The 21,141-nt window shown below is 38.0% G+C and overlaps 1 protein-coding gene across 1 annotated transcript in view; it reads left to right on the forward strand.

Annotated features, from left to right (window-relative positions):
- The window catches only part of LOC103182963 (unc-80 homolog, NALCN channel complex subunit), a 72,973-nt gene that overhangs the window by 2,609 nt on the left and 49,223 nt on the right, over positions 1 to 21,141 (forward strand). Inside the window, exons 3-20 of the mRNA XM_042336237.1 lie at positions 588 to 744; positions 2,078 to 2,388; positions 2,965 to 3,088; positions 3,255 to 3,325; positions 3,701 to 3,831; positions 6,062 to 6,323; positions 8,236 to 8,370; positions 8,752 to 8,965; positions 9,453 to 9,593; positions 10,619 to 10,887; positions 11,565 to 11,903; positions 12,610 to 12,741; positions 13,777 to 13,924; positions 15,666 to 15,814; positions 18,133 to 18,296; positions 19,461 to 19,559; positions 20,129 to 20,337; positions 20,657 to 20,763. Coding sequence (XP_042192171.1) covers positions 588 to 744; positions 2,078 to 2,388; positions 2,965 to 3,088; positions 3,255 to 3,325; positions 3,701 to 3,831; positions 6,062 to 6,323; positions 8,236 to 8,370; positions 8,752 to 8,965; positions 9,453 to 9,593; positions 10,619 to 10,887; positions 11,565 to 11,903; positions 12,610 to 12,741; positions 13,777 to 13,924; positions 15,666 to 15,814; positions 18,133 to 18,296; positions 19,461 to 19,559; positions 20,129 to 20,337; positions 20,657 to 20,763 — 3,162 coding nt within the window. The remainder of the gene's footprint in view (positions 1 to 587; positions 745 to 2,077; positions 2,389 to 2,964; positions 3,089 to 3,254; positions 3,326 to 3,700; positions 3,832 to 6,061; positions 6,324 to 8,235; positions 8,371 to 8,751; positions 8,966 to 9,452; positions 9,594 to 10,618; positions 10,888 to 11,564; positions 11,904 to 12,609; positions 12,742 to 13,776; positions 13,925 to 15,665; positions 15,815 to 18,132; positions 18,297 to 19,460; positions 19,560 to 20,128; positions 20,338 to 20,656; positions 20,764 to 21,141) is intronic.

The following is a 21,141-nucleotide window of genomic DNA, read 5'->3' on the forward strand; positions in this document are numbered from 1 at the left end:
TTTGACTGCCTCAAGAATGGTTAAGTCAACATTCATCCAACTCACTTCATACAGTTTAACTTTCAACAATGTAAGAAGAAAAGAAAGGTAACAGCACCACAGCACCAAAACCTCAGCACACAGAGCATATCAGCTTTAATATGTAGCTCAGTGGTTAGAGCACTCGCCTCTCAAGCGGGAGACCTGGGTTTATTCCCAGCAAGGTGAAACCTTGGGCAAATTTCCTTACTCCACACTCCTAATAATAATCCCTCAAGAAAAAAATAATAAATTGGTCACTTCAATCCACGACTGTTTGTGGGACACTGCTGTGTGCAATTGGCTGCCGCGTTTCGCCCACAAATATACAGTCAATTGACTTTACGGTATATTCTGTGAAGCGCTTTAAGACATCGAGAAGATGTGAAAAGTGCTATATCAAATGCAAGGATTATTATTATGTTCACGTCAACTGCAATTTTTTCAATAATCTATTAAAATCAACAACTTTATACTAACCATATCTTTTGTGTAAAATATATAACCTCTGCGTCATAGTGCAGCACCAGCAGAGGTATAATTCACATTGTTAACTCTTTGTTTTCTAGTCTTTTGAGCGTGTGCTGGTGGAGAGCAAGTTACATGGTCTGTCTCCTGCTCTATCCGAGGCCATTCAGAGCATTACACGCTGGGAACTAGTGCAGGCAGCCTTACCACATGTACTTCACTGCACTGCTACACTGCTGTCCAACCGCAATAAGCTTGGTGAGCACTTTCAATTTCAATTTCACCACTGCCTATTAATTTTCCAGAAGATAAACAGTAAGTTGTGGGTAAAGGCAATGCCTGGGGCAGCACTTGGTCGTACAGACTGGAGTTTGTAAATTCAAATGCCAATCTTTCTTGACATGGCAGATGTCAGACAAGTTGTAGTTGGGGCAGCACATTTGTCCTCTGTGCCCCTAGATTATGGAGTGGAAAATCATTCAGGACTTGTGATCTGACTTGGAAAGTGAATGTAGGTAGATTTGGTGTGGCCCGGATTGGGCTCGGCTATGATGCCACCATTGCTCACACGTGAGCTACCAGAGGTTGGCCTTCACTTGTGGAATAGCATGCACACAAGGAGAAATGCATCAAAACACCTTCAAGAGGTTGGGGGAGGGATGAAAGGTGAGAAAATTGATAGAGAAAAAATAAAGGCAATGTAGACAGCATGTTGTAGGAAGATGGATTAAGATTTCACATGTGAATCTTCAGAACTATTTGGTGATTAATAGATTGTGTTTTTGGAGTTCTGATGAAATGTTGATCCGGATTTCTCTTTCAGGTGGAAATTGACCTGATTTATCTTTCCCAACAACAACTACTTGCATTTATAAAGTGCTGGCTAGCTTCTTGGAGAGCTTGCATTTTTTTAGTTTGATTTCAGTTTTCTAAAATTCATGTTTCTTTTAAAACAAAACCCTTTCAAGGTAATAAAGTAATGGATGCAGGACACATATAGCTTTAGTAAGGACTAGCAAAACAAATTAACTCTAAGTGCTGCTTTCTCATTACGGCAACTAGAACAGTCATGATATGATAGGATAAAATCCATCAATTTGAGAAGAATTGATCACTCCTGCCCGTTCCTGGCTCTCTGTGAAAAGAAAAGGTTGCATTATTTCTTTTAGTGTCTGCACTTAGAATGGGATATTGGCAGTTAGTTTGTCACAGTCATTTGTTGTTTTAACTTATGACAGTTTTTTTAAAGCATTCTCGAGTATGCACAGAGAGCACATTGGTAATTCATATATGGAATTAATCTGATCTGAGAAGTAAATGATTGGAGGGGATACAATACTATAACCTTTTGAGCATTTCTGCAACGTACATACTATACTGTATGTAGAAATGTTAGCGAAGACTGATTAAAGATAATGCATAAATAGAATCATAGAATTATACAGCGCAGAAGGAGATCATTTGGCCCATTATGTCTGGCCGATGGCGCAGAGAAAAGATTATTGAAAAAAAGTTGGGAAAGTCACAGAGGAGTATATACTTCAATAATATTATCAAGCATTACTTTGCCTTGTGTATTTTTATGTTACAGGTCATCAAGACAAGCTTGGAGTTGCGGAGACCAAGCTGCTTCATACACTGCACTGGATGCTGCTTGAAGCTCCTTATGAGTGCAGTAATGATGCTACAGCAGGCTTTATTGGAGGAGGAGGAGGGTCCAGTTGGTCTGGGAGCAGCAGTGCTCTTGTTCATCAGGTGGAGAATCAGGCATCTCCAGGGCATCCCAGGTATAGCAGTACTGCAGAGGAGGAAGAGCACAGCAGACCCAAGATATTTGCTAATTCAATGGCCACTGTGGAACTGTTTGTCTTCCTGTTTGCGCCCCTTGTCAACAGAATTAAGGTAAATCAAACCTGTTCCTAAGCTTACAGTTACAATTTTTTTTAACTTATTAATGTACCTACTGCTAAATTGTCCTCATACACTCCTTGGGGACAAGAGAATTAACAGTGCATGCAATATACAATATTCTATCCCTACATCAGGAGTAGTTTAACATTCTTAAGAAGTGACACTGGTACATTGTAGAAAACCTTAATATGATTGTGGAGATGAGACCACTATCAAATGTGATTTGTGTGAACTTCTAGGATCAGTTCCTCTGTCGCCTCAGAGATATTACAGCAATTACATTGTGTTTCCATTCTCAATGCTATATATGTGGGAGTGGAAAATCTTGTCACTTTTATTATATAGCCAGATTTGTATCTGAGGCTAACCACTAATTTGCTGCATAGTTGTGTGAAAAGATTAGTTTTTAGAGTTATAATTTCCTGTAATTAATCTGCAATAAGATTTTTTTAATAAAAGCCTTAAGCCTCATGTGTACAATCTAGTTACATTCCTTGCACATAAAGAGGTGCAATGGGTTCCTCTGAAACTTGGAACTCCCAATTTGTTTTTATTGCTTCCTCTTAGGAATCTGATCTGACCTTTCGCCTGGCCAGTGGCCTGGTTATTTGGCAGCGAATGTGGGAACATAAGCATCCCGGAGTTCCAGCATTTTCTGCTCTCGTTAAACCAATCCGAAACTTTGTTACAGGTGAGGAAACGATTGCAATGTGAGGCGTGTTAGTATATTTAGATGCATTTTTCTAGGAAGTCCTGACATCTGCAGGTTGTAAGGAAACTTGTGGTTTACTTAAATCGAATCAGACAAATTGCATTTGGTTCTTAGCATTGTCTACCTGCTGGTGACTTTTTTTTAGCGAAGAGAACTTCACCCTTGAACAACCGAGGAGCGCCTTGCGATTCTGTTAAAGCTGGAACAACAGTGAGTGTTATTTTATTTCCCTTGCTGATTTTTCACCTTGCAGATAAGTGTTTACTTGAATGTTTTGGAATCATTTATATAATTTCACAATATACAATTTTTGGTTTTATTTGCTCTGCTGATAAATTATTTCTCCATCCTCTTCCCCTGCAATTTTCTTTGTAGACATGTTTACACAACTTGTACAACAGACTCCACTCTGTCAATTAATTGTATATTTCATTGTTATCAACCTGTATATTGGCTGGCAATATAGATCCAATATATGCATTGCTGTGTGTTGTTTTATTATACTTTGAAAATAAAGTCATCATCTCATTATTTTTAATAGGATGCAAAAATTAAGCTGTTATTTTTGAAAGCTTCTCTATTAATTCAAAGGGGTTTCAGGTGGTATATGAAACAGCTCAAGCTGACTCTAAACCTTCAGGACCTGATGGTCAGAACTCCCACAAAGAAAATTCATGTGAAGGAGCTGGGACCTCCCAGGACAAAGGAACTTCCAACTCAAGGTACCACTGATTTCTGTTTAATACCAGTAATTATTTGCATTGCTATATTTTTGATGTGTGTGTGTGAATATATATACATATGTAAATATATATATCTGTAGTAACAAAATGAGTGTAGCTGCTGTTGATTTATCAACAAGTGTGGTTTAATTACTTTGTAGAATCTCAAGTTGCCGCACTCTTGAGTTATTTAAAGGAAACCAGTCTGTGAATATGACCTTGTTATAGTCCAATTGCCTGAGTATAATGTCTCAGTGGTCACATTAAGCAAGGATCTGATGAATGGCTAACTTCTGGATCGTGCAACCGATGGCATTTACTGTATGCATTCTTCTGCATGCAAGGCAATGCGCAGGAAGCACCACTGACATTACTTCCTTTCCAAAGTGAAGTTAGCAATTGAGGGCAATGATAGCGTTTCAGCTGCTACCCCGACTGATTAAAATGGTTTTCTGTCTGATTGTAACAGGCATTCATTGTAATGAAAGATGTCAGTGGTCATCAATATGATTTTGTATTAGTTGCTGCTAACTCCATACTTCACATGGACATTTGGACTGGAATGCTTATCCACTGACTTAGAACAATTCTGAATTAGGTGGTAATTCAAGGCTAGTTTGTACTCAGCCCATAATTCATAAGATTGTTTTAGTTGATGGCAAGTAAATGGACACGTACAAATTCTGCTTTTATCTGTTTGTCCACTTAAGTCAATGTATTAGAAATCCAATGCTCTCTTAAATGGAGCACCAGCCACGACTAAAAAATCAATGATGCTTTATGGGATGGCGTGACCAAAGAAGGCATATACTTAAACAATATAATGTGGTTTATTGAATAAAATGTCAACCCACATTTACTTTTTTTTCTAACTATAATCATATAACTTGACTTCCAATGATATGACTGGGTACAATATCAGTTCTGTATATTGATAATAAGATGAGCAATGCATTAAAAATGTAAATGCCAAACATACATTTAACATTAGTATACACTATTTGTCTGAGAAAGATGTGGCTTTGAAAAGGAGCAGACACTAGAAAGCCTGATAAATTGAGAGATTATGATGTGCACTGAATAATAAATTGAGCGTGACGGTGCACTGACTGCAAACGAAAGCTGATTTTCTTCCCGAACGATACTTTAGTTCCCATGGTTTCTCTGTTGTGCTCTCACACAACTTGATCCTCGAGCGTATGTTTCACCTAATGCGGCAGTAATGACGCAGAGAGCTGGAATTTCTTTGTAAATGCATCACTGATCCCTTTGCAGTCAACAGAATCATTAATTATCATGGCAATCATTACAAAAATACATCTATAACAAAAGCTCAAATATCAGAGAATTGCAGTCTATAAAATCAAAGGCATAAATACAAAAATGATAGATTTCGCCCAAAGTAGATAGTAATTAATAATGTCTAATTGTATGGGGATGTAAAAGTTATAATTTTCTTACAATGATCGTTCCAGTACAAAGATAACTTAAAATAATTGATATTGTTAGTTACTTCATATATGCCACCACATAACAGTGACGTGTTTAATTTTTGACATTTAGCTTTTGCTAATGAGGTAATTGTTTTTGGAATTCATTTGCAGATTACTGAGAGTTAGAGCTACAATATACAGTCAATTCACTTTACAGTGTGTTCTGTGAAGCGCTTTGGGACGTCCTCCCTACGTGAAAAGCGCTATATCAAATGCAAGGATTATTATTATTACAGATGTTGGGAGTATGGAATATATGTCATCAGGAATAACATTTTTTTAAATGTTAGGTAGATGTTTTGATGCATCAGTATTGACTCAGTTATTACTTTATTAGGGAAAGGTGGTCAAGTAGACAGTACTATTGGGTGTTTTGCCTATGGTTATTTGTGTCTCTCTGGACATGGATTAAATTGGGTCCAATTAATGACTGCTCGAATCTGACCTTTTACATCAGGAGGACGTGGCCAAAGGCTTCACAGGATTTACTATGAATTGTAGTGACTGTGTATTTGTAGGGGAATGCAGCAGTTCATTAGCACACATTAGTGTCCCACAAACAGCCAAGAAGTGTGTTACCAATTTATATTTGGGGGATTGTTGGCTAGGACAGTCACTACACTTCAGCAAATCAATGTACCCATGACATGAATGTACCTCTACATTCTACGTAAAGTTCTGCCTTTCCTCTTAGGCTTCTCACTAAGTTGTTAAAATGCATGCCTCATCTGTTACAGGACATCAGTAACCATACCATTGAACCAGAAGTCTCGATGTGCCACCTATTTTGATGTTGCAGTCTTGCGGTGTCTGCTGCAGCCCCACTGGTCTGAAGAAGGCATCCACTGGGCACTGATGTATTACCTGCAAAGACTTCGACAGATCCTAGATGAAAAGCCTCATCGGCCCACTGAGCCTGAGATAAGCCACTTACCCAGACCTCGCAGTAGTTCCATGGCAGCAGCAGCTCCCTCACTGGTTAACACCCATAAAACACAGGTAAGAAAATATCACGACCAGGTCCATGCCTTGTAATCATTCCCTGGTTTATTACAAATCATTTTGAGTTTGGATTAACATAATTATTTTTACAATAACAATTTATAAATAATTAAAACAATTTAGTGGCACAGGAAGTTGAATTTCACTTCAGTTTGACAATCACCTCAGTAATCCTTAGAGTGATAATAATAATCCTTGCATTTGGTGTAGCGCCTTATCATGTCAGAAGAACGTCTGAAAGAGCTTCACAGGAATTACTGTGAAATGAGGTAACTGTATTTGTAGAAAAATGTGGCAGCCAATTGCCCACAGCAATGTTCCACAAACAGCCATGAAACGAATTACCAATTTTATTTGGGGGATTGCTGGCCAGGGAGAAACTCACTTTCCTTTTCGAGTATCATCATGGGATTCTTTAATGTTCACATGAACAAGTAAATGGGACCTTGGTTTAAAGTCTCATCTGAAGGATATGATAGCAAGTCCTAGGAAATTCCAAGTCATTTTTTCTATTTTCAGCCACCACACTGAGTACCTTTGAAAAATGTTTAAATTAAAAAAACTCACATAAGGAAATGATTAATAATATGCTTTCATTAGAAACAAACATGCAAACAAAACAAAATGCAGCAAGGAGTTGAAAAATGGCAGTTTGTATATTTGCTCATGTAATTTGCTTATGTAAATCAGTGTATAGACAGGAGCAGTAATGTACACGCTTAAAAAGCTTTAAACTAATATTTCTTTACCCAGAAGGTTGTTAATGACTAAAACAGGTTACCAGGAAGGGTGGCTGAGGCCAGAAACCTGGATTTATTTAAAATATAGCTTGATGATCTGATGAGAGACAGTAGGTGGGTATTTTGGAAGGACAAGATGAAATGGGCTGAAGGACCTTCTTTATCTGAATCTCTCATGAACACTGGTTAATTTTATCAGCTTATGACTTTAAGCTGGAGTCCTGTAGCTCAGTGGTTAGAGCACTTGCTTTGCAAGCGAGAGACCTGAGTTCAATTCCCGGCAGGGCGAAACCTTGGGCAAGTTTCCTTACTCCACACAGAGCCTAATAATAATCCCTCCAAAACAAAAACAATAATAAATTGGTCATTTTCAATCTACGACTGTTTGTGGGACATTGCTGTGCGCAATTGGCTGCCGCGTTCGCCCACAAATATAGTCAATTCATTCTACAGTGTGTTCTGTGAAGCGCTTTGGGACGTCCTCCTGACGTGAAAAGCGCTATATCAAATGCAAGGATTATTATTATAAGCTGACTTTTGTGAGCCAGTTTTGTTGAATGTCCTTGTCCTTGTGAATACCAACTTCTCTTTGTTACATTACCAGCAAGGTGAGTACTGTACTCCTGAGGGTAATGTTATATAAATACTAGCACTTATGTATTGTGACCCCATCTATTCTGTATTTGCTGTGCATTCACAACACTCTTCCAGAATTTTGAGGCAGCCAGAGTCTACTTGTGCCACAAGCATGTATTTTATTTTTCTATCTGTTGAACTGCAGAATTGATCTTGATGTGGTAGATAGCTACAAACAACAGTGTTAAGGCCCATTGGCTGCTTAAGTAAGTACTGTGCTACAACTCCAGACAAAATAACACTTTTGAGACTTCTATGAAATCAGTAGATCTACAATTGAGTTTTCATAGCACGTTTATGATTGTAGCAGTTAAATCCCAAAATAATGTGGCATTAAATTGGAGGCTGAGGGAACAACTTTTTCCTTTATAAAAGCATCTTATAAAGCTATTTTACTGAATTTGATAAAGGGAATTTTCTGTATTCATGGTTAAAATATCCATGAAAATATACCGTAGAGTTCTAAAAGGATGAAAGAAGTTGCCTTATGTGCTTTATTTTGGTCCAAGTAACATGTTACATTCTTTTGTAAGGATCTTACTGTGAAGTGCAATGAAGAGGAAAAATCTCTCAGTTCTGAAGCCTTTTCTAAAGTGTCCGTAGCAAACCTGAGGCGACCGGCTGTTCCAGACCTTTCCACTGATCTAGGGATGAGCATTTTTAAAAAGGTGAAAAAAAATGAGTCATTAATGTTAGCCAAATTTAAATCTAAGGCTGATCTGAGTTATTCTAACCAGCTTCATAAATATTCCAACTGTGCATCTCGTTGTTCATTCTGCTCATGTTCCCAATTCCTTTTTTATACCTGAGATCATCATTGGTGTGTAATGTATGATTGCGTGCAACTACATTCTGAATTGGTAAGAATTGAATTGACTGAAGTAATTTAGTTTGTTGTATCCTTCATAAATTTTTCAAAAGAAGAAGTCCTTGAAGGACTAAAATACCAGTAGTCGTAAAATCAGAAAATTAGAAACTTCAGCCCGTGTGTAATGTTGACAGACAAAATTACATTGACTGTTAATGTTATTATTTTGCTGGGGTCCAAGTTCAAGAGTCGCAAAGAAGAACGTGAACGCAAAGGCTCAATACCATTCCATCACCAGGGTAAAAAGAGGCAGCGACGTATGGGAGTACCATTCCCGCTTCATGAGGATCACTTAGATGTGTCCCCAACTCGGAGTACGTTCTCATTTGGGAGCTTTTCTGGAATTGGAGAGGAAAGACGTCTGGAGAGAGGGGGGTGGCAAGCTACAATACTGGGTGAGCTAAAAATGTTAGTCATTTTAAATTATTTTAATGTTTCTTTTGTGCATGTGGCTCTTGTACATTGTGGTCATATTTAATAATAATTGGTTTATTGCTTTGTTGAGAAATGTTTAGTTATTTTATGGTCGTTTCTCTTACCTGTATTATGCATCATTCCTTGAATGAGAGAGTACACAGACAGCCTGTTCCCATGCTTTCACTGCACTCTTCAGTTACAACTTTATGGTGCATATGAACTATATTTCTTACCCTGACTGATGTAATGTCAGAGCTATGCTTCCCGTTTCCCCGTGACTGCAATTCATCATGTTGAATCACAGGCACTAACCCAGTCTTTAACACAGTGGTACACAGTCTGGCTGTGTCTGTACATTTTATTTCTTTCGTTCTCATAAAATAATCTGATTGCATTTAAAATTTAGTCTGGTGTTACACTTGAATGAATGTAACAAACACACTTTTCATTTGCTTTCTTCCTTAGGAAAGCTGGCTCGAAGAGGAAGTTCAGATACTGCCACGGAAATGGAAAGCCTAAGTGCTAAACATTCCCATTCCCATCATACCTTGCTGAGTGACATGCCTGATCACTCTAATAGTCATGGAGATAATACAGTTAAAGATGGTAAACTGGTCTATATTGTAGAACTATATGTACTTTCTCATCTTTATTGTGGTAATGTAATCATGTAGTAAAAGTAATTTTTTTATAAAAAGTATCTGTGTAAATTAGAAAACAAAAATACAATACAAAATTACATTTGTATAGCGCCTTTCACATGGGGAGGACGTTCCAAGGTGCCGGACAGTCAGGGATTTGGACCCGACTAGGGCAAATGTATGTTAAAATGAAATGTGTTCAGCTATTTCAGTGAATTGAGATTCAATATGTCATCTGACCTGGTGGCGCAGCACAAGTAGATCTAATGACTGCTGTGCAAGAACTGGTTTTGTAACTTCAATTTCTGCTCATCTTAACTGGGGAACAGAGATGTCAGAATTGGTTGAGTGAAGGGTGAACAATCAGTCACAGTTCAAGAGATTTGTTTCTGGTCAGCCAGGTGTCTTGATACACAGAAACCCATCAGCATGCTTAGGAATATCTAATGAAGAAAAATTTCCACATGTATGGAAATTTTCTTTTATCTGCACACTCTGCCCAGAGGGACACATCCTGCTTACTAATCACAGAAAGTATTTGGCACAGTTTGTTGACAAGAGCCAGGGCTTGGGGACCCTGCTTGGAGATAGCAGAGTGCATTGGGATTCTGCTAAAGTTTAGTCAGGTAAAAACATATAGCTTGCTATTGTGAACACTGGCAAGCTTTTTCTGCTTGGCCAACTAGGACAACCCAAGTCAGTAAGGCTTTGACTTGCAAGGTTAGCTCAAGAACAGTAGCTGGCAGGGCAGTTCAGAAGCAATGTTGTTGGAGCCGGAAAGTGGCTCACCTTCCTGCCTCTTGGTTAGGGAGCGCTGCATGGCCCTGGTGAGAATTAATGAGAAAGCAATACAGCAAAATAATAAATTGATTTGACTGGAAACAATATGATTTGCTACATATAACTTGAATCCCATAAAAATGATTTAACATAAATATGAAATGCCATTTAATTTTGAAATTAATTCTAAACCGATTTTACATTTTGTAGTGAGATCGCAGATTTCTACTATTACCGTAGCCACATTCAACACCACAGTGGCCTCCTTCAATGTGGGATATTCTGATTTCTTCAGTGAGCACATGAAAAAACTGTGTAATCAAGTGGCTATCCCTGAATTGCCTCATGAGCCTCTGGCATGTGCCAACCTGCCCCGCAGTCTGACTGATTCCTGTATAAACTACAGCAGCTTGGAGGAAACAGAAAATATGGAAGGAACAAACAATTTTGTCAAGAAGAACGGGATGCTTGATTTTGGGGTAAATTCCTGTTATAACAATAAACAAACACCTTGAATCAAAATAATTGTTCAGGTCAATCTACTTGTCTTCAGTTCTCTAGTACAGACTGTTACCATATTCCATAAAGGAATGCCTTCATAATGTTGGTTAATAATAAATTGGTCATTTTCAATCCATGACTGTTTGTGGGACACTGCTGTGCGCATTTGGCTGCCGCATTTCGCCCACAAATATACGGTCAATTCACTTTACAGTATATTCTGTGAAGCGTTTTAAGACGTCGAGAAGACATGAAAAAGTGCTATATCAAATGCAAGGATTATTATTATAATAAAGACTTGTTTTATTTGTTAGGCCAAAAATAGTTTCAATACAAGTGAAATGGCAAAGTTTGTATAGAATTGTGAACACTTGTACTAATTCCTTTATAATTCTTTAAAGATAATTATTTCCTTTCCTGCCTTAGTAGGATGGAACATCTGTATTAAATTGTGGTTTAATGACCTTGATAATCCTCTCTTCCTGAAAGATGCCATGCGAAGAGTGACAAACTTGATTTTTCAAGAGATAAATTTATATTTCTATATTCATGCTGCAAAATAAAATGATTTTTAAATGAGCATTTGTGCATAGTTTTAAATATTAAACTTATTATTACGACTTTTTACCCTTTTGATTTTTTTTAAAAAATGCAGGTCATTCTAAAAGCCCTGTATGTGGTGCTGAACCATGACATCAGTTCTCGTATTTGTGATGTGGGGCTAAATATTATCGAGTGTTTGCTGCAGCTACAAGTGGTTCCTTCTGTGGAGAAGAACTACAAAATTAAAGAAAATAAAGAAAATATTGTTGGTGACAAAAAGCAGAAAGAGGGAGCCAGTCAGCAAGGCGCAGCGAGTGCATTTGGACCTGGGAATGGAAGTGGACCTGGAGGAGGTGATGATGGAGATGGAGATGGCGGAGGTGGTGGTGGTGGAGGAGGAGGAGGAGGTGAAGGAGGCGATGAAGGGAAAAAAAGCAAAAATCAAGAGCAGGTTTGTTGTTATTTCTTACATTTATCATTCAAAATTTGTGAAGTGTGTAAAAATGTGTCATTTTGTATTTTGAGTAATTATAAAATTTATGGTTGTGGATGACAAAAATAATAATCAAGAATTGCAGTTGAAGTGGTTTTGTTGGGGCTCCCAGTCAGATGTGTGAAGCACTTTGAAACGTCTTGGCAATGTGAAAGGTGCTATATAATGTAAAATTGTTCTGAAGGAATTAATGTTATATTAGAAATTAATAATGATGCACTTTTATACATGTGACAAGATCCTTCTTTGTCCTGTGCTTCAAAAATATATATATATATTTTTAATAATTTAATATAAAATTTATTAATAATAATTATTTAATAAAAAAACTTCAAATCAGCGCTTTGGGACATCCTCCCGACGTGAAAGGCGCTCTATAAATGTAATTTTGTTGTTGTTGCTTCAACATTCATTGCATCTCTAATATTAGAAAGTGGAACTTTCTCTTGTCTTTCAGAACCATCTCTTTATTTCCCTTCTATCTGTAGATTCTAATGTTATGGAAGCTATCGACAACTTTAAAATGTTATGAATGAACCATTTATGGATTAGGATGCTGAAATTCCATTGCAGGAATAAACTCCTGATATAACCCAAAGTTTTATTCAATGTTGGGAAGTCATCAAATCTACTGAAAATACTTGTATTTATATTTATTGATTAGGATGAAGACATGCCTGGTCACACCCACAAATTAGCATTAACAATGCTTGTCAAAATAGTGAAGTCACTAGGATGTGCTTACGGTTGTGGTGAGGGCCACCGTGGACTGTCAGGAGATCGTCTCCGTTTGCAAGTAAGTGATTAGCTTCAGAATACTAATGCAGGACCAAATGTCAGGATTGTAAATATTGCACATGTGACCAGTTCATTGGCAATATAGCATAGTTCATTTCTACATTTGCATGGTCACAGCAGCACAGAAACCATTGTTTTCCAAGAAACATTTGATCACCTTTCTCTATTGGTATCCTTTTAACTGGTACTCCCAATGTTGGGTATTTAGCCAGCTCTTTTCTCAAAAGGTTAATTGATTCAACATTTTGCTGCTTTTGCTGGGATTCCTTTCTACGTACCTAGTAATTTATGGATCTACCCAATATCTATTCTGTTCTCCCATGGATAGATATTCTCAAAATTCTTCGAATCTTTAGTTTTGAGGCTTGTTAATTTTGTCCTTCAGTTCTATATTATTGCAATCCAAGTTAAACACCCGAATTCAAAAGTTCCACATAGTTTGACTGTTTTATTTTAAAATTTAAGATCGATCAAAATTGTGGCAGCTGCTTAAATTCAGCTTTCATTTGGAAGACAGATTTTGGCAGTTCTTAAGAAGAATCGGCTTCCAAATTGAAACCTTCCACAGGAAGAGAGATAAGGAATATTATTCCTTAATATTAAGTTACCCTAGCCTATACTTGTGTTCTCACAATACTTCTTGGGGCAAAATAAAAGTGCGGTGAGATCTGTGCTACAGAAGAGATCATCACCATTAATATCAATATGTTAGAAAAAGAAACCAGTGTAGAAAGATGGACGTTTTTATGCAACTTCATAACCAGTGATTCCATGCATTGCAAATCCTATTTCAATCCATGTTTACTAAGAGGGCTGATATAAGAAATGGAAATCTCACTCTCCAACATGACACTTCAGTTCTTTTGTACAATCCGCACTACAATACATTACAACTCAATCTGTAATGCATTATCTGTACTGTTTCACTATAAGTGCATCTATTTTGAAGAGTTTATGTTGGCTTGTTCAGCAGCATTGCCAGTAAATCCAAAGCATTTATTTGCATTAAAATGAAATATTTTAATCATTTTAGGCTCATAACTGCTTAACCAGATTGTATAGACTTGACAAAGTACAGTTTCGTCAAACTCTACGAGAGTATGTAAACAATGACTCCCTGAACAATGTTGTGGATTTCTTGCACGCTTTACTAGGATTTTGCATGGAACCTGTTGCTGACAGTAAGTACAAGTCTTCACAAATCTTTCTGAATTTTTCCATTTAATTAGTAAGGAAAGGTCACAATTGTTTTATATGTGTAAAAGTTTCACTAAGAAATGCATGAAATAACTGATATTGGATTTTGATTAATATGTTAATATCCACAAATAATCAAAAATTTAAGTGTTAAAAGGATCCTACAAAATGTTATTTTCCCACTTTAAAATAATTTTTTTTCTCTTTTAGCTTCCCCTGGGTGTCCTTGAGTCAGGAGTCAGACGTGGCCACTTCCTGGCCTCTGCTAGTGCTGCTCTTGAGATAGCCAGTTGCAGATCACTCAAAGTGGCACATTTCCACTAATTTATCTCCTTTTGGAGAAGCACCAAGCCTCTGCTTGGCATTTGTGGTGGACATAGTGAAATCAGAAAGCCATCTAGTCAGTGTGCCAAACCACTGGATCAGCAGGATTTGTAAAATGTGATGCAATGTGCTGGTGTCCCACTGGTTCAGCAGTTTTGTAAAATGTGAAGGAACACTTGAGGATAAGGCCCTGTTGTAGCTTTATCCTTAATACTTAAAATCATAATTGTTCCATCAAAAACAAGTTATGTAATAATAATAAAAATAAAATTTATTTCCTTGTGGCTGACCTCCAAACTGAAGCCACTATTTTTCAGAGAGACTGCAGCATCCAGAGCTGACGGTGTCATGCCTAGCCAGATGCTCTTGGCTTCCCTAACTCTCAACAGCTTGCATGGAGCACTAATTTTAAAAATCCACCTGGTTTTAAAATTCTGAGTAAAAGACTACCCCAATGGCTAAGTAAATTTATCCCGTGAGTATCTGAGCTGTTCAGACTCAGAAGTGTCACAGGTTTGATCCACTCTGCTGACTTCACTAACCTCAACTGGAACACGAATGCGGTGGGTGCTACTATTAATCTTGGCTCCCTGGAAGGGAAAGTTAATAAGATTAGAGATAGTGTGTGTGAGAGAGTGGGGTAGGAGTATATCAAGTGAGGAAAGGATTGGGTTCAGCTATAATGTCCTCTGTAGTAAATGGCCTGCTGACACTGGTAAGCCTCCCATATGAATAACATCCTGAAGGGTGTCTGGCACTTGTGGAACTGTGCCCTAGTAGAAAAAAAAAGTCAAATGCCTTCGGGAGAGAGGAATGCAGTTGAAAACATGGCTACAATGGAACAAAATCTCAAAGAATTTTTTTTAGGAATCTTTAAAATGGGCATATCTTCATTTCATTTAATTTTAGCTTCGTTAACAGACATTTATTTTCCCCCAAATTTATTTTTGTTAGCACTTTGTATTCGATTCCAATCGGCTGGGCATTGCAACATCAGCTTTAGGCGCCCCAGCCTCCCTGAAATGGTGGCTCCAATCGAGAGACCAACCACGGGTAAGTTTATTTTATTTATTCAAGTGTTTAAGAATAATGAGCTCATTAAAATATTTTCATGGGCAGGGTTATGATTTGGAAGCCTTATCCTGAACTGTTCCTTTAAGCCATTTAAAATCCTTATAAATTGGAAGATACTTTTCAAATTATGATTTTAAATTAAAATAAGTTGTGGGATATTGCAGCTTTGGGGGTAAATAAGAGACCCAAAGATGGGACAAAGGCAAATTGATTGTATCTAATCAAACTAGTAGAGAAAGGCAGGTATTGTATTATCTTAATTGCTAACTCAAAAGAAGGGGGAATATCGACCTTGGAGTACTGATTTTCATTTTTTTGTCCATTTAGACAAGGCAGGATTTGGAAATAACTTTGCCACCGGTGAGAGCAAATCAGCTGCACGGAGTATGGAAGCCATTATAGTGAGCTGCATGTTCAAGCCTTTGATCACACGGTGTGCATCCACTACGCATGAACTGCATATCGCAGAGAATCTGGTAAGGCTCCTCGTCAGGAGAGAATTTGAGACTTTGAGACTGATATTTATTTATTGCAGCAAATTTTAATAATTGTTAGATTGGAATTAACTCCCAACAATGACACTTCCCATGTTATAAGTTCAGTTGAAAATTATTTTGATTGGTTACATAGATTCAATCTTCCTAGTTGTCAAGTGAACTGTTTTTAGGACCAGTTTGATTTGGCCTTGCGTAGTTGCTAATGCTCCATTGTAAGCTAAAGCACATCAGAACTCTAGCTTACAACTCAGCTGACATTCCAGATGAGATGTTAAGTTGACCACTCATTTACAGTTCTGGTAATTCAGATAGTTGTTAAAAATCTCACGGCACTAATTTGAAGGTGATTAGGTAATATTACTCTTGGTAACATCATCCACAGACATGGGGTCAACTTCCCACATGCACTAATAAAAGACAAAAGTGTGTTAGTCTGTGATCTGTCCGCCAAGAAATCTATAACCTATTGACATAGAGACATGATTTATACCTCGTCTGCCTTCCCCCACCTCCGCAACATTGCCTGACTCTGCCAATGCCTCACCCCTCAGGCTGCCGAAACCTTCATACATGCGTTATTACATCCAGGCTCAACTATGTCAACTCCCTGCTTGTCAGCCTTCCCAACTCTTCCCTCCACAAACTGCAGATCATCCAGAACTCTGCAGCTGACGTCCTCTCACACACCAGGCTCTGTGACCCCATCACACCCACTCTTGCCCAGCTCCACTGGCTCCCCATCCCTCAGAGAATCGAATTCAAAATTCTCGTACTCACCTTCAAGGCCCTCCATGGCCTTGCCACCTCTTACCTTTCCGACCTGCTAACCCCTTATCAACCTGTCCGCTCCCTCCACTCAACGGGCTTTGGCCTGCTCCAAGTCCCTCACCCAGCCTACCCCACCATTGGCGGTTGAGCCTTCAGCCTTTCTGTTCCCACTCTGGAACTCCATCCACATTCTCTTGCCTTGCTCCCTCCCTTGCCTCCAAGGTACGCCTCAGCATCCTCCACTTCGACCGTGCCTTCGGCCACACTCTCTGCCCTCCAGCCTCCCTAATCCCAAACCCCTGCCCCACCCCCTCGCTTGGGTCCTAATCACTGACTGTTTAGCGCCTTGCAACATCCTCCCGACGTGAAACGTGATTTGCAAATGTAATTTTGTATTATATTACCAATGCCTTGGCCAAAATATCTCCTTCATCCAAATTCACCAAAATAGATTAATTGGTAATTCATCTGTTCTTGGGATAAAACTAGTGTATATTAGCTACCATGTTTTCTACATAAGAACAGTTACTGTTGTTGACAATAATCACAGATTGAAAATCACAGGTCTGCACTCACATGCCTAAAAACATCCATTTCGAGCAGCATTGACAGAGGCTAGGATTCAGTCTCTCTATACATCCATTTAATAGGGAAACAATAAGTGGGATGGGATCTAAAGAGGATAGAAAAATAGGGGTAATTCTCAATCATCAGTAAATGTATTGACTTTGTTGGATGAGCACATCTTATATCCACATTGCCACTATCGGTATATTTACCAACCAGTAGAGCATTGGTTGTGCTCTGCTGCTAAAGATGGTGAATTGAAGAATCAGCCCTGATTGTTTTTCTAAGTGAGGGGATGTGGTTGACTACCTCTTAACAAATTTGGCAAACCAATCCAAGCTGTTATTTTAACGTGCATTTTTATTTGTACCACAAGTGCAGTATAATGATAGAGTGATTGTTTCCAAAATTAGTCTTTAGTGCCAACTGAATCGCTAAGTGTCTCCTTCAGCAAGATAACCTTTTGATTGCAGCTGGTGTGAAGTCTGACTTTTGGTTTCTAATTTTATAAATTTTAATAAGGAGGCTGTCTTTATTTTGAACTGACTGGAAAGTGATTAGTAAGTTTAGTTGATTTGTACCCAGCGAATTATACTTCATGCATAATTTGAGCTCCCACCATTAGGACTCCCATTCCATAGCAGTACATGCAGCAGTGCCATTAAGTGCTGTCTCCACTTATTCAATGCTGCTATTTCCAGTATAACAAGAATATGAGAAGGTTTCAGAAAAGTGGAAAATGTCATATGCAGAATAATAATAGGGAATTCTGCATCACGTCCAATTTGTTCTTCGTCTTATCAAAAGTTGCTTATTGCGTGGTGGAAACCAGCTTACTACGCTTTGTTCATTTTATTTTAATTAAATGTGCTTCTAAACCTCAATATTTGCTGTGCATAGTTGTCATCAATATGTTTTCTATAGAGAACCTGCAGCATGTTTATCTGAATTTGTTTTGATAGGGGCTTTATTGTGATATTCGTCAACTTGTCCAGTTCATCAAAGAGGCACATGGGAATGTATTTAGGAGGGTGGCACTAAGTGCTCTCTTGGATAGTGCAGACAAAGTAACACCCGGCAAGAAACCCGAGGATAATGAAGAAAAGAAGATGTCAGTGGGCAAAAGGTATGCCTCTGGCTAGTATTCTATTACAATGAAGTATTTTTTTCCGGCACTATGGTTAAATCTAATGGAGTTAGATTTGATTTGGCAGCAGAGAAGAATCAGCAGTCATGATTTGTTTTCATCATCAACAGTGAGAGACCTGGGTTCGATTCCCGTCAGGGCGAAATGTTGGCAAGTTTCCTTACTCCCCAAGCCTCTGTTTACCTAGCAGTAAGTAGGAACCTGGTTGTTAGTTGATTGGTGGATCATTTTTCTGGGGCAACAATTCCTCCAAAAAAAAAGTTGGTCACTTAATCCATGCTAATGTGGGCAATTGGCTGCTGTGTTTCCCCCACAAAATATACATTCAATTCACTTTACAGTATATTCTGTAAGGTGCTTTGAGACGTCTCAAAGCCATGATAAGGCGCTATATCAAATGCAAGGATTGTTATTATTTATATATGCGAGTGTAGGTAGCATGTGAGGTAGCATCTTGGAGCGCTTAACAGTGGCAGAGCTTTATGCCAAGTATGCAAGTGTTGCAATTTGTTTAATGCAACTAACATTAAATGTTTGAAGACTAAATTTGCTGTTCATGATTAATAGTTGGATTTGGATTTTAGCTTCTTGCACTGATAGATCTAAGCAGCTCCTCTCTGTATGTACTCAACAGTAATTGTTCATACAAGATATTCAAAAGATCAGAAAACAAGAATCGTGAAGTGTCATTCAATTACATTGGGAATAATTTAAAAGTTTTGAATTTGGCAAGATCTCTTCTTCACAGTTTATTGCACAACACAAATTAAATGTTTCAATGGCTTCCTTTGTAATTTTTTACTCTCAGGATATGTTGAAGCCATATTATTGCCTGGTATGGTTTGAGCATAGTCCAGCTTGTTCGTAATGTATTACTGATCGTATCCTATATGCATTTGTGAAATATGCTGAAATATGTATGCTGATATTTCCTGCCCCGTACTGATGAGCAGAAATGCTGGTAATGAACAAGATGAATCAGGCTTTTAATGAAAGTACTGCAATTTGTTGTGTTGATTATAGTGTATGGTTCAGAGTAATACCCAAAAGAAAAATGTTTTCTTTTAATCTGGAAACAACAAATTGACTAGTAAAAGCACTGCTTTGTTTTTAGTTCAGTAATTTGAATTTGATTGATTTCAGAGCTGAAGGAGCACCGAGTGCTGAGAAAGCACAAGCTTCAGCCGCACCTGATGAATGCCGCAGTTTGGTCTCCAGCCGCCCTCCTCAGACCCCAGAACAGTGAGTGTCAGGAAATAAATTGTAGGAATATAGAGAGGATGGCCGGGTTAGAATATTACAGGGCCTTGGGACGTCCTCCTGCCGTGAAAGGCGCTATACAAATGTAACATTGTATTTTGGTGTGAAGTAAATAAATGAAAGATTAGCACTGTCATGCTTTCCCTCCCACCTCTTAAATTATTTAAATAAGAAGTTGAAGAAGAAGATATGGGAAATGAGCAGTAAAGTGGGATTATTGATCTAAATGGAGAAAAATACAAGTGCAGACTTGATGGGGAAAATGACCTGTTTCTGTGCTGTAACATTTTATGATTCCAAGATTCCATCTCCCCAGTGTATCTTTAGGAGAATTGTCCTTATCTTCAGTTTAAAGGTAAATACTGTATATGGTATATCCAAGTTTGTGCTCAAAACTTTAGAAACAACAGCTTGCTATGAACAGACTGCAATGTACTGCAAGAATAAAAAGGAATTTATATTTGCTTAATTCATTTTATTTCCTGGATTTTAAATAAAATGGCATCAATGAAGTTCTATGGTACTTTGCTTATTCTAAATCGTATTCACAGTGAAGAGCAAATCCCAGGAGCTCTGTTGGGTCGAAAAGACTTTTGGCGAAAAATGTTCAAATCACAAAGTGCTGCAAGTGACACAAGCAGCCAGTCTGAGCAGGACACCTCTGAATGCACAACAGCTCATTCTGGAACCACCACAGAAAGACGCTCACGCTCCCGATCTAGAAGGATCTCCCTGAGGAAGAAATTGAAACTTCCCATAGGTAAATTCTCTTCTATTTAATGCATATTATCGGATATGGTGTAGTGGTGTAATCCCATAAATACGTGCACGTTCATCATAATAATAATCCTTGTATTTTGTATAGCGTTTTTCGTGTCAGGTTGTCCCAAACGCTTCACAGGATATACTGTAAAGTGACGGTATGTTTTATGAATAAATGCAGTAGCCAATTTGTGAGAAGGCTTACATTCTCCCAAGTAAGTCTTGCACGTGGTTTCAAAGCCCATTCAGGTTGAATGTTTTTTTTATATGAATGGTATGAATTATATGAATGGTATCTGTGCTGCTTATTATTGCAGGAAACTGGCTGAAGCGCTCTTCGTTGTCAGGATTAACAGATGGTGTTGAAGACCTTCTGGATATAAGTTCTGTGGACAGACTGTCATTTATACGACAGAGTTCAAGGGTACAGAAAACAATTTTGTACTTTTAATGGAAATATCACTTTTCGTTTTCACTTGCCCTCCATACCAATCAGATAAATTTGATATACATAAATCCATGGTGTAGGCAAATTATGGATAGAGATCTATGAAAGTTTAAGTTACCTGGGTGTTACAGTAACTCAATAAAAAGCTGCAGCTGTTGGTTTGTAAAGGATGCAAAATAACTAAAATCTAAATTGGCATTTGGCTCGATGAATGAGTAGAATGCACATTCATCTTATAGTTATGATTGTTGTGGTTACAAAAAATACAAAATAATTTTCCTGAGAATATCTCAAATTCACAGGATTGGTCCATTTTGTGCTGTGTTATCTTACAATTAATGGAAACCCTACAAT

This window comes from Callorhinchus milii, unplaced genomic scaffold (genome assembly GCF_018977255.1).
Source record: "Callorhinchus milii isolate IMCB2004 unplaced genomic scaffold, IMCB_Cmil_1.0 Scaffold6, whole genome shotgun sequence".
In the NCBI taxonomy this organism is placed as follows: domain Eukaryota; kingdom Metazoa; phylum Chordata; class Chondrichthyes; order Chimaeriformes; family Callorhinchidae; genus Callorhinchus; species Callorhinchus milii.